Consider the following 14,431-nt stretch of genomic DNA (forward strand, 5'->3'; position numbering starts at 1 on the left):
ACATTGTAAGCTGTACTCTCCAAAATTCAACTCTTAACTTCATGTGGTGTTTGGAAAGCTAGAGGGCCATTGACATTCCAATCACTAGACATCATGGATTTACCTTCTCAAGGCACAGGATTTACATTTATTTTTTAAGCTAAACATTTTAGTAAGAAGCCTTTTGAATGCAAAAATGCTATTATGCTGTAAAGAATTAGTCAAAATCTACCTTTAAAGTAAAAAAATTTAATTGCTTTTCTGTCTCAATAGCTGTTCCGATGCTGCAAGTTCACTGTGAGATGTTAAATTGTCCATATGGTGTCATTAGGGCTATACTGACCCTACCTGCACATTTTCTGATGTTATCATGAGTCAGTTTTTTTTTTCTTTTCAGGACATGCTGGTGCAGAAATACTTTTAGCTAAGAGTGACATGATCTCAGCCTTTCACTTGGAGCAGATAAGATCAGATAATTTTAATAATCAGGAAGATATCAATATAAATATAAATTTCTCTGTACTAAACCTATAGAACTGAATATAACATATGACATCAGGAAGCAATAAGAGAGTCAACTCTCTTTCCTGCAATGCCCTAATTCTACAACTTATCTTTCACACTGTTTCACAGTAGAAGAAGCATTTTCACATAAATTGCCCCATTTAATCATCAATTTCAATCAGTGTGCAAGCAAGGATGGTATAAATCAAAGGTTTACTTTACAAGGAAACCGAGGCTCAAAAATGACGACTTACTCAAGGGCGCGGTCACTGAAGTAGTGGTGGTGAGACCACCAATGGATAATCAGTGAACTGCTGGAATAAAATGGGTCACGAGTAACCGAGCCCAGCTCACCTTTCGAAGCCGATCTGTCGGAAAGTCTTCTCCCAGGTTGAGCCTGCAATGGGGAGGAAGGGACATAATCAATGCACATCGAAGACTCAGTTCTGCCCAGATTTACACAGCCTGATAGAGATTTGCTTGTACTCATACATGTAAGTGGGGTGACTGTCTTCCCTCTCAGAGACCAGTCTGGGTGAGCACCCCCTGCCATGGACAACACCCACCCCTTTCACTGCTGACAGGGCTGCCCATTATTCAACCTCTCCAAGTCTACATGTGTCTTGAGCAGAAAAATGAGTAATACTCTCCTGTTAAAAATAATGAAATAGTAGCACATTATAAGCTGTACTCTCCAAAATTCAACTTTTAACTTCATGTGGCATTTGGAAAGCTGGAGGATGCTCTGATGTTCCAATTCACTGGACATCATGACTTTACCTCCTCAACATGGAAGCACAGGATTTATGTTTATTTTTAAAGCTAAACATTTTAATCAGAAGTCTCCTGAATGCAAAAGTGCTGTTTCCAATGACATGATCTGAAAGGTATCCAAGTCCCCAAAAGAAAAGGTTGGTATAAACATGATTTTCTGTTATTTTTCCATGTTTTTCCTTACACTATACGTGTGACTATTTTCTGAGTACTTTATATAAGGAAAAATGCTCATTTTAATCAAAGACCATGTTAATAAGAAGTCTGCATTTATAAGAGTTCAGGGTTCTGCTAAAGGAAATCAACCCTGAATATTCTTTGGAAGGACTAATGCTGAAGCTCCAACACTTTGGCCACCTGATGCAAGGAGCCAACTCACTGGAAAAGATCCTGATGCTGGGAAAGATTAAGGGCAGGAGAAGAAGGGCATGACAGAGGATGAGATGGTTGGATGGCATCACTGACTCAACAGACATGAGTTGGAGCAAACTCTGGGAGGTGGTGAAGGACAGGGAAGCCTGGTGTGCTACAATCCATGGGGTCACAAAGAATCAGATACAAAGTAGCAGCTGAAGAACAACAAGGGTTCTGCTCAGCCACACTTTCACATCTTCCCAGTGCGTTGTGTCAGGGGTAACAATAACTTGACTTCAGTAACTGTTCTAGTTATCACCTCTGCTCACCCCCCAGACCTAAATCCATGAGCTGTGTCATGTACTAGTTGCTTTAATAATCACAGAAGATAATTACCACCTTTCCATACAATTTGGTCCTGCAAATAGGAAGTGGTATGTTCAGCACTGGGTCTCCAGAGGCAGCTAAGAAGTTACGCTGCTTCTTTTCCTCAAGTCAAAATAAATAAGGAGGGCATTTAGGTTTCCTTCTAGAGAACTCTGCCCCCAGCACTGTATTCTCAGGTGGCCACTCAGTGCCTCCCGGGCATTAGACAGGATGGTTTCCAAGCTAGTCTAAGTGGGCATGAATGTGGGGTCTCACTAAGGGACCTGAGTTCATACTACTTCGTTATGATGGAGCATTTTCAATAACTGCTATAAATGCTGCAAGGCTAAATTTGGTATCTGAACCATACACACCTGCATCCACACATAATTTAAAGCAGATTCAGATTTATCTCCTCAGATGAAGTTACTCTTGCCCAACTGAATTCCAACAGGCTTTGCTGAGTAGGAGGAAAGCCATGGAATTTTCGTTAAGCAGTCCAGGAATTTCTTGCGGCCCCTGGCCTGGGGGAGTGGGCCCCATAAGAATTGTCATGTGTCCTGTGAGTCACATGCTAGACAGTGGAGATTCCCCGGCTCAGGAATTCTTGGACGACAGTTATCCTGCCCTTGAGATGCTAGCCATTAAGATGCTGGTCAAAAATTATAACCTGAATCAGAAACCATGCTGAATTCCAGGGCAGCTGGCAACAGCCTGGCCGAGACTCAGGTGGGAGAGATGAAGAACCTTGTACCGAGTGAGAAGCAGACAGTCTGCGCTGGATCCAGTGGAGAGGGTCGTGGTGGGAGCTGGGGTGGGGAGGCGTTGCAATGCTATTCTCCTTGACTTCCCTTGCTTTCATTGAGAAACAAGCCACCTTTTAAATTTTTCCACATTTCCATTTTCTCCCCCTAGATATTCTCAGTGCATTCCTATATTGATTTTTTAAAAATAAACTCAATTTATTATCAAAGTAAAATAAAAATAAGTGACTTTGCTCTGTTGTACTATCAGGCTTTTAAAACATGGAAATTTAAGTAAGAAATCAGTTTCATATTTCTGAGAAAAATAAACTTATTCAAAAAGGGTAGAATAAGGTAAAAGTTTCGGGGGCAAGACTTCTAGTGCTCCTTAAAATAAACATTAACCCACTCAACCAAGCACAGTGGAGATGGGGGAACACACTTTTCTTCATCACTAGAAGTCAACTTAATTAGTAATTTAAGCATCCTACATACCATAGATGCTCATCACTGTCTGCTGGTGATCCCCTACTAAGCACCTTAATATGTTAGGTATGGGACTGAATATATGAAAATATGGTTTCTTCCCTCAAATACCACATACTCCAGAGGTTTGGGCTTTTGTGTCTTTTGTGAGCACTTAGTCACAAGGGAACGAGAAACACACAATAAATGGAACAGACGTGTCCAGATCCTTTGGCACCAAGCATATTTTTGACAGCCCATTATTCAGTTGCTGGGGAATTCTTTTAAAGCCATTCCCCATGTTTTACATGGTAAAGTAATATTATTCTCCTATGCCAGAAAAGTCCAACACGGAAAGAAAAGTAGGGAAAACAAAGTTGCTGGCAGACTGCCTTGATTCAACACTTTTAAAAATGAGATTTATAATATGGAGCAGTCTAGAACACGTTACCATCTTCAGGTGAAAGCAAAGGACAGCAAAAACAACAGGAAAGGAAAATACAGCAGAGATATGGATACAGTTCACAAGAGGGGTGTTCCGATCCAATTTTAGATGAAGTAGTTAGAAATAATGCATTGTAGTTCTTCACTTGTAAAAACTGGTTACCAAAGGGGAAAGGTGAGGGGGGAGGGATAAATTAGGAGTTTGGGATGAACATATACACACTACTGTATATAGAATAGATAACCAACAAGGACCTGCTATATAGCACAGGGAACTCTGCTCAATATTCTGTAATAACCTGTAAGAGAAAAGAATCTGAAAGAGCATCTGTATGTATACCTATAACTGAATCACTTTCCTGTGTACTTGAAACTAACACAACATTGTAAATCAACTCTAACTCGATTTTTAAAAACCCAACAGGTTACACTCACACCCCATTAGGTGCCGACTTCATATATATTAGTTCATTTAATCCATGAGGTCAGTACTACTATTAATTCCCTGCTTTCAGGTGATAAGCTGAGGGGGGCAGACCCCAGATCCAGCACTGTATTTAACTCCCTCCCTCACTGCTCTATCCTGCATGGGGTCCTGCCCTCGTCTCCCCGTCCTTCTTCCTTTTCCTCTTCTTTTTGTCCTTCCTATCATTTTTCTCTTGCCACAATCTGGCTATACTATGAGATTCCAAATGTTTTATTTTTAGCTCCATAAAGTTTTGTGTGTCTGATTATTAACTTGAGAAGCATGAAGTGTCTACAGCAGGGGTTCTGCAGCATCCAGCCCTCCTCCATCAGCGGGACTAGTGAGCTACTCCTGCGAGAATTTTGTTAGACATGCAGCACGTCCCGCAGGAGTTCAATCCACACAAACACATTGAGACTCGTACCCCAGACACGTGGAGTAGAGCTGCTTGTTCTTTATTTTGTCTGATTTTTCTGCAGCAGTGGTTTAAAACAGAAGGACTTTGCCTGCTACTTGAAACCAGACAGCTGAGTTCTCCCAGCCCTGCCTCTGGTTTGTATTTTTTTTTTTTTAAACAAATTACCCTGGGGTCTTTACAACACTAGAGGGTTTTCCACAGCTCCCATCCAGTTTGTCATTGCATTTTTTCATAAACGTTATTCAAAACTGTAAAAATTTCTATCTTTATGTTGTAGGTTAGTTACTCACTTTGTTTCCTCACTGATTACTTTTATCAATCATTTAAAATCAACTTCTTGCTCAATTTCTAACACAAAAAATGTAACTTGGTTTTTCCTATAAGTTTCAAAATGCAATTAGAAAACTGGTGGTCAAACAAGGCACAGATTTTCTCCTAATTGAATAGTCCTATACCAAGTATGTCCCAGACGTTAACAGCCGCTTGAACTTGGACCTGCACCTCTGCTTTTTTCAAAATAATTAGCAGAAAAGGACTAATAATTCATGGAAGTGGTAGATTTTTTTGCCAGCATATTCCTATAAAAATGGAAGCATTTTCATATATCATAAGAACTGCCAGACAGCTGAACATGGGACCTGGCACAGAAATTGGTGACAAAACACTCAAATACCAGGAAATTATATCACTTGTGAGTTTTCTTCATTGACATTATTTTTAACTCTTTAAAGGAAAAGTTTTTCCTATCCAATCAAAGAGTCAAGATTCTACTACACATTGAACGCTGGATAGGATGTGAAATTCTAAGAGGAAAATAGAATCTTCTCAGTTGCTTAGGAATGACATTTTACTCTGCAAGTGTGAAGAGGTTCTTGTGTTGAATTGTGCCTGAGCTCCATCAAACCACGGAAATGGATGCTCTGATAGGTGGTGTATACACACGCAACGCTCTTTTCCCAGACAAGGAGCAACTTCAGCTTTTTGGGTGAAATGAAGAGGTCTGCAAAATTTTCTGAGTCCTAATTCCAGAAGATATTTATCATTAGGGGATTAAAAGTAACTGTAAAAGATAAGGATAAGGAAAAAATTCTTTACCACTCCTTAATTAACACTTTATACCTGTATAAGGTATAGTTTTTAAAGCATCATTTTTTCCTCTACCTAATACTCTTGTTTTTTAATGTACATTACTCCCTGCTCTGACCTTTAGTATCTATATGACACTGCTTTAGTCACATAATAATAATGTAACTCTTTCCATGTCAATAAATATGGGCCCATGATCAATTTAAAGTACATAGTGTTACATAATTTAATAAACTGTAAATTCCTTATCAATTTCTGGTGCTGTATGAATTATACCTACATTTTTGCTATTACATATAACAATGTTTTGAACACCTCTTACATGTATCTTTGAACATTTATTCGGTTATTTAAGATAAATTTCTCAAAGTAGACCTATTGCACTGTGACGTGTCATATGTAAAGTTTTGGTTAATGTTATAAAAATTTTTACCCTCAAATTTTATTCAAATATATATACTTGACTGAATTGTTTTATGGATCTTTTTATCTCTTATAAGACATTTTCTTTGAATTTATATTTTCAGAAATAAGAATGAATTAAACAAACATTCTTAGGTTTGTACACAATGTTAGTATTTTCTTTTGTGAACTTTCTTTTGCTGAGTTCACTGTGCAGCCTCAGGGACGGGGTCTCAGGCCTGCACAGTCCAGGGTCACACGCAGGTGAGGCTGCATGCTTCCAGGTGTCTCATCTGGGCAACCCCATCCAGCCTCACTTCCGCTTCCCAGTATTGTTATCTGATCCACCCTTTAACACTCTCAGAAGTCAGCATCTTCTTTTCTTTTCTGCTTTTGGGCTTCCCAGATGGCGCTAGTGGTCAAGAACTCACCTGCCAATGCAGTAGACAGAGACGCAAGATAGATCCCTGGGTGGGGAAGATACCCTGGAGAAGGAAATGGTAACCCATTCCAGTATTCTTGCCTGGAGAATCCCACGGACAGAGGAGCCTGGCGAGCTACGGTCCCTAAGGTTGCACAGAGTTGGACACGACTGAAACCATTTAGCCATGCATGTACTTCTTTAGACAGACTCTTTTGAAGTGCAAGTTCCTGGCTCCCAGAGACATCCATGGAGAGCCCTGTTCTCCACCCAGAACCCTAAGTTTGTTCAGATGAGGAGACTCATGTGGAGTTTCCAGGCCTCAGATGGGTTGAGGGTACGGGGGGTGGAGGAGTCCTCTCTCTCCCCGCAGGCTCACAGAGAGGCTGATGTAACGGTCCTGGGATAGCCAAGCATCTTCTCCAGAATCATGCTTCTTACTGATAAATATTGCTGACATTACAGGCACATATAAGAATGTCTGACTAATCTCTTGGCACAGAGCACAATCCCTGAGCTTGAAATGTGAAGCAGCTGAAAAGCCATCAGTCAGCTTTTAAAGATGCAGCAAGTACCCGCCTTTTAAAAAGTTTCTCCATACTGTACTTTCAAACACGCAGTGTCTGGTGGCACCTGATGTGAAGGCTGAAGCATTCTTGGACTCACAACAGAAGCCCCCTCTCTGTGCTCTTCCAGGAATCCAGATGCACACTGTTCATGGCAGACAGAAACTTGTCTGGGCGCTGATAACTCTAGCAGGTGGGCTCCTTCACTTTATTGTGTCCTCTCTGCTTTTGGTCAAAGTGAGACATAAAAACTGCATTTCTAGGGGAATAAAACATTTATGAGGAGGGTGGGCAACCCAAAGAACTCAGACATGGGTAATGTATATAGTCTGGGGGATTCAGACCTTCAGGAGCCCCTCCTTGATTACCATGCCCTCCCCTCCTGCAGAGGCAGGGTCCCTAACGCAGTTCCTTGGAAGTGACTTCCCAGGGGAGGAAGTGGGGCCCCAGGCAGATGGCTAGGAAAGGAGACAGGATACCCCTGCCACCCGCCCAGGCCTTGGGCTTTGAAACAAACACCAGTGTTTCCTTCGACAGACAGGCAGAGGAGGGTTTGGACGGGAAATGGAAAGTCTACGAAGCAGAGGGTGAAGAGCTCTGCTTGGGGGTGCAGGCTGACAAAGAGAAGTCCTGAGCGTGGCCACAGACTGCTCCAGAGGGGAAGAGAAGCAGGCTTGGGCTGCTGGCAGGGCATGTGCACTGTTGCTGTCTTGAGGTCTCAGGGATGAGGTACACACACCCACCGGGTCCCTGGATCCCCAGTCCTCTGCCTCACATGTGATCCTCACTCCCCTTCACAGGAGGAGCCAGAGTTTTAGATTTTCAATCCCGTATCCTTACAACACTATAAATAAACAATGAAAGAGCTTCCCTGGTGGCTCAGACAGTAAAGAATCTGCCTGAAATGCAGGAGACCCGGGTTTGATCCCTGGGTCAGGAAGATTCCCGTGGAGAAGGAAATGGCAACCCACTCCAATATTCTTGCCTGGAGAATCCCATGGACAGAGGAGCCTAGCGGCTACAGTCCATGGGGTCATAAAGAGTCAGACACGACTGAGCAACTAACACTTCCACTTCACTTTCAAACAATGAAAAGGAGGTGTTTCGAATGAAAAAAATGTGATGAACACGGAGCAGGTGGTTCAGCCAGCACAACCCCCGATCTGAACTCGGTTACATCCTGGTCCACGGAGCTGGCTTGACAAGAGCCGAGAGATCCTGGTGATTCTTAGCGACCTGAAGAGATCCGGGGCCAAAGTCCTAGGAGCTGTCTCACTTCACAGGCCAGAACATCGCTTCCCGGTTGTGGCTCAAAGTGCAGAAAGATTTGGAAAGAGCTGTGAAACCTTTGAGGGCTTCCCAGGTGGTGCTAGCTGTAAAGAATCAATGCAGGAGACGTAAGAGACACGGGTTCGATCCCTGGGTTGGGAAGATCCCCTGGAGAAGGGCATGGCAACCTACAGTATTCTTGCCTGGAGAATCCCACGGACAGAGAAGCCTGGTGGGCTACAGTCCATGGGGTCGCAAAGAGTCGGACATGACTGAGCAACTTAGGAAGCACATGAAACATTTGGGCATGTCTGGCCCCTTCCTATTGGTGAGAAACTTACAGCACTTCACCTTCATCCCTGCTTAATGATTTAATTCGGATGCATTAACAGAGAGAGGGGAAAAAAAGAATCCTGGATTGTCTTTGTGCTGGCTCAAGATTTATAGAACTTTGCGGAGGCTTTGGCTGACTGCAGCCTCCCAGCTGCTGCTGAAAAGGTCTTTGTGTAAACACCCTCGGCAGTAACCACAGCTGCAGCGCGCGCAGAGCCGCAGAAAAAGTCCCTGTTTATGTGACGAGCTGGAGCGTCTTGCCTGAGCGCCCTGCTGAGATGCAGGCTCCATAGAAGAAACCAGGGCACGGAGATGCTCCTAAGTGATGCTGATGCCCTGGTCTGTGTGATGGGGGCCTGTCATTATCCTGTGTTTACTGAAGTGAGTCCAGAGTGGTGCAGAATCACCCCAGGGGCAAAGGCATCCTGGATGGTCTTGACAGGATTCCTACACCTTTTCCTGGACCTTCAAGGAAGGCTGGAGAGTCTGAACAAAAGAGAAACAGCTCTTCCTGACTGCTCACTGTGAACCATAATTTTGCATTTCCAAAGTTTCACATTTGGGAGCCATTTCAAATGAGGCACAAGCAGGAAACTGGGCTCACACACTCGCATCTCACCTTTGAGGGTCTGGGAAGAAGAGGGTCCAAGGTGGGTTGGGAGAGCGAAGGGCTCTCACCCCGCTCTTGGCCCCATTTGCAACCAGCCCTCAGAGGAGAGGCTGCTGTTCCCGCCCACAGATTATTTTATTTTATTGAAGTATATTTGATTTACAATGTCGTGTTAGCTTCAGGTGTAGAGCAGAGTGACTCAGTAATACACATATACATATTCTTTTTCAGATTCTTTTCCCTCATGTTTTTGTTGCTGTTGTTCAGTCGCTAAGTTGTGTCCATGTCCGACTCTTTGCAAACCCCTGGACTGTAGCACACCAGGCTTCTCTGTCCTCCACTATCTCTGGAAGTCTGCTCAAATTCATGTCCATTGAGTCAGTGATGCTATCTAACCATCTCATCCTCTGCTGCCCCCTTCTCCTTTTGCCTTCAATCTTTCCCAGCATCAGGGTCTTTTCCAGTGAGTCGGCTCTTCACGTCAGGTGGCCAAAGTTGCTTCAGCTTCAGCAACAGTCCTTCCAATGCATATTCAGAGTTGATTTCCTTTAGGATTGACTGCTTTGATCTCCTTGCAGTCCATGTGGCTACCCCTTTGCAAACCCTACGATATCTCCTTAAACAAAGAACTAGCAAGATGACGGACATGTTTATACCTTTTAATATTTACAACTAAAAATGTCTTCCAAAATCCCATTAATTTACAACTTGAAACTTATGAAACTGATATAGTTGACTGCTTTTGCTTATAAAAGCCATTTCATAGGATGCTTCCCTAGTGACTCAGATGGTGAAGAATCTGCCGGTAATGCAGGAGACCCGAGTTTGATCCATGGGTCAGGAAGATCCCCTGGAGAAAGGCATGGCTACTCATTCCACTATTTTTGCCCAGAGAATCCCTTGGACAGAAGAGCCTGGTGGGCTACAGTCCATGGGGTCGCAAAGAGTCAGACAGGACTGAGGACTAAGCACATAGGACTCAACATACCCGAAGCACATTTTTTAAAGAATCTTAATAACTCACTTCATTACTTTACTGAGCATGTGGAAAGTGTGGACGGAGCAGCTACTGCAGCTGAGTACATTTCAGGCCCTGGGTAAAAACCTGGGAGAAGAGCGTCCATGGTCTGTACCTGCCTGCAGTGCATAGTCTAGGGCCGAAGAGAAGCAACAAGGACAGCAATGTGATTAAAAATTACAGCAAAGTTTTAAGAAGTAAAAGAAAGGAGAAGAATGCTTCCAACTAAGAAGTTGGGGGGGGGTGGGGTTGGTCACCTGGAGTCACAATCAACTGTCCACGCAAAGCTCTCAGCCCACGTTAACCTGGGAGTAGATGCCATGTCCCAGGACTCACAACTTTCCTAACACTTTGGAGGACAGAGTTGGTAGTATGTCCTAATGGGAAGTGATTCACTTAACATAGCATCTTAGAAACCCCCTCTTCCTCACATTAGCCCAGGCTCAGGTCCTTGGAGAGGCCCCAGTCACTCTCCGAGCAGGAGAAGCAGGGTTCTGTGCTGTGACTCAGTGCTGGGGGCTGGCGCTGGCCCTTCAGCAGCTTCCGGGAGGAGGGAAAAATGATGCTCGCTCTCCTGCAGAGGAAGGCCTCACCTCACTTTCTGTTCGAGCAGTTTTAGGATCAGGCTTCCGCAACTGCAATGTCTCGATTCTTTTTTTTGTTTTTTTAAGAAAGTCATGCAAACTTTACAGCTCATAAACCTTCATTGGATTTATAAAGGTGGAGCTGGCTTTGGAATGTCTCCTGGAGCTTGTTCTCATGAAACTGCTTTTTAACACACTCTTCAAAAACAAAAGAAAAGATCCTAGAAGAGAGGTTCAGAAGCGTCCAGACTGAAACGTGCCCTCAGTGCAGTGCGGCTGTTGTCAGAATCCTGGCCTTCATTGTCTCCTCCTTTCTGCTGATGTGAGGGTTGGCTAACTTTCCTGGCCGGGGGGACGTTCAAGGTCTGGCATCAAAACTGTAACAGTTTTGCCAAGACTAAAATACCTGGGGCTAGAATTTCAGCCCCTGAATGTAGGAAGGAAGCTGTCCGATGTCATCACTTCAGGCCAGCGGTCAGCAACTTGACCCACAGAACATACCTGTGCTGGAGATAAGAGAAGCCACACACTACAACCGGATTCCACCAGGCTCTGCTCGAAGGGTTGTGTACACACAAGTCAACAGAGCTCCCGTCCGTGGGGAACCTGCCCCAGCAGCCCGCTGCCCAGCAAGGCCTCCTCTCGAGCGTTGCACCCTACCCCAGCCCTGCCTCGTAAACCTCCTCCTCCCCGACCCCGAGGCTGCCTTCTCCTCCACATCCTGGAGACCTGGACTGCTTTTAAGCTTGTTCAAAGATCCATTTTAGCCTACTCAGCTTTCTTTACAATGAGAACTCCTAAAGCAGACTATCCAGCTTACTGTCAGCAAGAGAAGTGGATGTTTAGTTTATGAAAAGCAAACTAGTTGCTAGAAAATGACACGTAACAACCAGGAGATGGCATGGAATTAAACACATCTCCTCAAAGTAGCTGAGTGGAGCCACCTATGCCAGGGTCTCCCAGGTGGGTAAACAGAGGGACGCCCCAAAGTGTGGAGTACCTGAGGGGTCTCGGGGTTCTTCGCTAACACACACAAGAAGGCATAATGGACTCTTCTTTGGTTTTGAGTTTGGCTTCTGGACGGAGGCATTCTGGCCTTTCAGAAGTGCGCTCCCCCACCAGCTGTGCAATGACAGCACCTTCCTGTTCTGAGCCTGTGAGCTTTCTGTCGGGAGAAAGGGGCCAGAGCCACCCCACGCCCAGGCTGGGAGGGGACAGGTGACCGGGAATTCTGGCAGATTTCGGCTAAAGTGTTTAGTTGCTCAGTCATGCCTGACTCTTTGCAACCTCACGGACTGTAGCCCGCCAGGCTCCTCTGCCCATGGGATTCTCCAGGCAAGGATACTGGAGTGGGTTGTCATTTCCTTCTCCAGGGGATCTCCCTAATCCAGGGATCAAACCCGCATCTCCTGCATTGCAGGCAGATTCTTTACCATCTGAGCCACCAACTTAGCCATCTGAAAAATAGCACTTAAAGACCTCATTTTATATTTTTATATTTATTTCATATTCAATTCCACTTTATAATTGACCAAGCAGTGAAGCAGGGTATCACCAGAGTAACAGAAAGAGCAAACCTGGGGTCGGAAGACTCATAGACTATGAACTTGTGAACTTGACCCTTGGCCTCAGCTTTCTCATCTGTAAAATGGCTTTAATAATACCTGCCTCATGTGGTTCTTAGCATTAAATTGAAATAATACTGGGAAGCATGCTTTGCAAAGAGCCCAGTACTACAAAAAGCTAACATATTAGGCATCTAATAGATATTAATAGCAGTGAGGTCTGACCACAGGCAAACACCCATTTTAAGCTCTGACTTGTGCCAAAAATCCAGCGCCAGACGGAGGAAGGAAAGGCCCATAAATCAAACAGTCCCCTTAAGAAGCATCCTTAGGAAGTCAGCAAAGACTTGAACATTTTTAGCTTCCAGTTAAATGAGCACTGAACAACTCCAGGAAAGTGCTAGAAATCAATTATTTAGACTTCACATGTCATGAATAAAATACATTGTTCTAATAGACAATAATGAACTTATTGAAAGATTCCTCTTAACCAGAAAAGAGGATACTCAGTGCATTTTAAAAATGAATTAATAAGTGAATTCATTTTATACATTAAGGTGACTTTCTAGAAGGAAATTTCCATCAAAAGAGACAGCTAGGTAATGGTTATTCGCATTTCAAAAGCAGGTTTACATTATTTTTAAAAACTTTTTAAATTGAAGTATAGTTAACTTTCAATGTTGTGTTAGTTCAAGTGTACACCAAAGTTACACACACATATGTGTATATTCTTTTTCAGATTCTTTTCCATCATATGTTATCACAAGATGTTGAGTAGAGTTCCCTGTGCTATACAGTAGGTCCTTGTTTAGCTATTTTATATATAGTAGTCTCTATATGTTAATCCCAACCTTCTAATTTATCCCCCACCCCTCTTCCCCCTGGTAACCATAAATTTGTTTTCTGTGTCTATGAGCCTATTTTTATTTCATAAATAAGTTCATTTTATCTTTTTTTTTAGATTCCACATATAAGTGATATCATATATTTGTCTTTGTCAACATGGTTTCGAGAAGACTCTGTAAAAAGTGAGAGATTTAGCAAATATTATAGGCTGCAGCAAACCTTTAATTCCCATGGATGCCTGTGCATTATGCCCTTAGAAGAGCTGAGACTGACACTGACAACCCAAGAAGAACATACATCACACACCACAAAAGCGACAGCCGCCTAACAGGAAGGGTGACCTTTAGGCAGGACTGTTTCGGACGCTAAGGGTGCTTCTGCACAGGCCTGGGAGCGGTGTGCATGTCAGCTGACTCCCAGCTGGACCCCAGGCCACAGTTGTCCTCTTCAGAGACACATCCTCCAGGGTTTGTTGGCCATCTTCTGCAACAGGGAGCACCCCCGGAGGGGGCTACAGTGCAAACCTATTAACCACCATACTGAACATAGATGATCTCAAGATTGCGAGGGGTACACTTAACACCTTTGAGATGCAGGCAGTGTTTTAGCTGTACTGCTAATCTCTGCACTTTTGACATAATTCCAACATATAATAAAAATTAAAATATACATAGAAGTGTTTACAGAATCTCTACAGTATTAAGAATCACTGTAATAATGGTCATGCATACACAAATGAGCTACTCTGATATTCTGACTGATAACTCTTCATTTATCACAGAGATGAGTTATTATTAATTTTGTTAAATTATAACACTGAGAGATGCATTCTCAAGAAAACCTGTGATGCATGTTTTTTGATTAATGCAATCTTTGAATACCAGCATATGTCAGATAATCCTAGTAAAAGCTGATCTGGTCCTCCAATTGTGGTATTGATGATGTTTTATATCTATTTTTTTATTTTAATTGTAGGCTAATTACTTTATAATATTGTGGTGGTTTTTGCCATACATTCACATGAATCAGCCACGGGTGTACACGTGTTCCCATCCTGAACCCCTCTCCCATCTCCCTCCCCATCCCATCCCTCAGGGTCATCCCAGTGCACCAGCCCTGAGCACCCTGTCTAATGCATGGTATCGATGATGCTTTAAGATTGAAACATTTTCTTGTCTTCTTGATTGGAATGGGTTCCGAGAGTGTGTTCATTGGAGA

General features: G+C 43.4%; 1 protein-coding gene across 2 annotated transcripts in view; it reads right to left on the minus strand.

The window, feature by feature from the left end:
* Positions 1 to 14,431, minus strand: part of PIEZO2 (piezo type mechanosensitive ion channel component 2) — a 243,321-nt gene that overhangs the window by 129,962 nt on the left and 98,928 nt on the right. For both annotated transcript variants that reach the window (XM_061130738.1, XM_061130739.1), the window contains exon 4: positions 838 to 880. In XM_061130738.1, the coding sequence (XP_060986721.1) occupies positions 838 to 880 (43 nt within the window). The remainder of the gene's footprint in view (positions 1 to 837; positions 881 to 14,431) is intronic.

Source organism: Dama dama, chromosome 27 (assembly GCF_033118175.1).
Source record: "Dama dama isolate Ldn47 chromosome 27, ASM3311817v1, whole genome shotgun sequence".
Taxonomy (NCBI): Eukaryota; Metazoa; Chordata; class Mammalia; order Artiodactyla; family Cervidae; genus Dama; species Dama dama.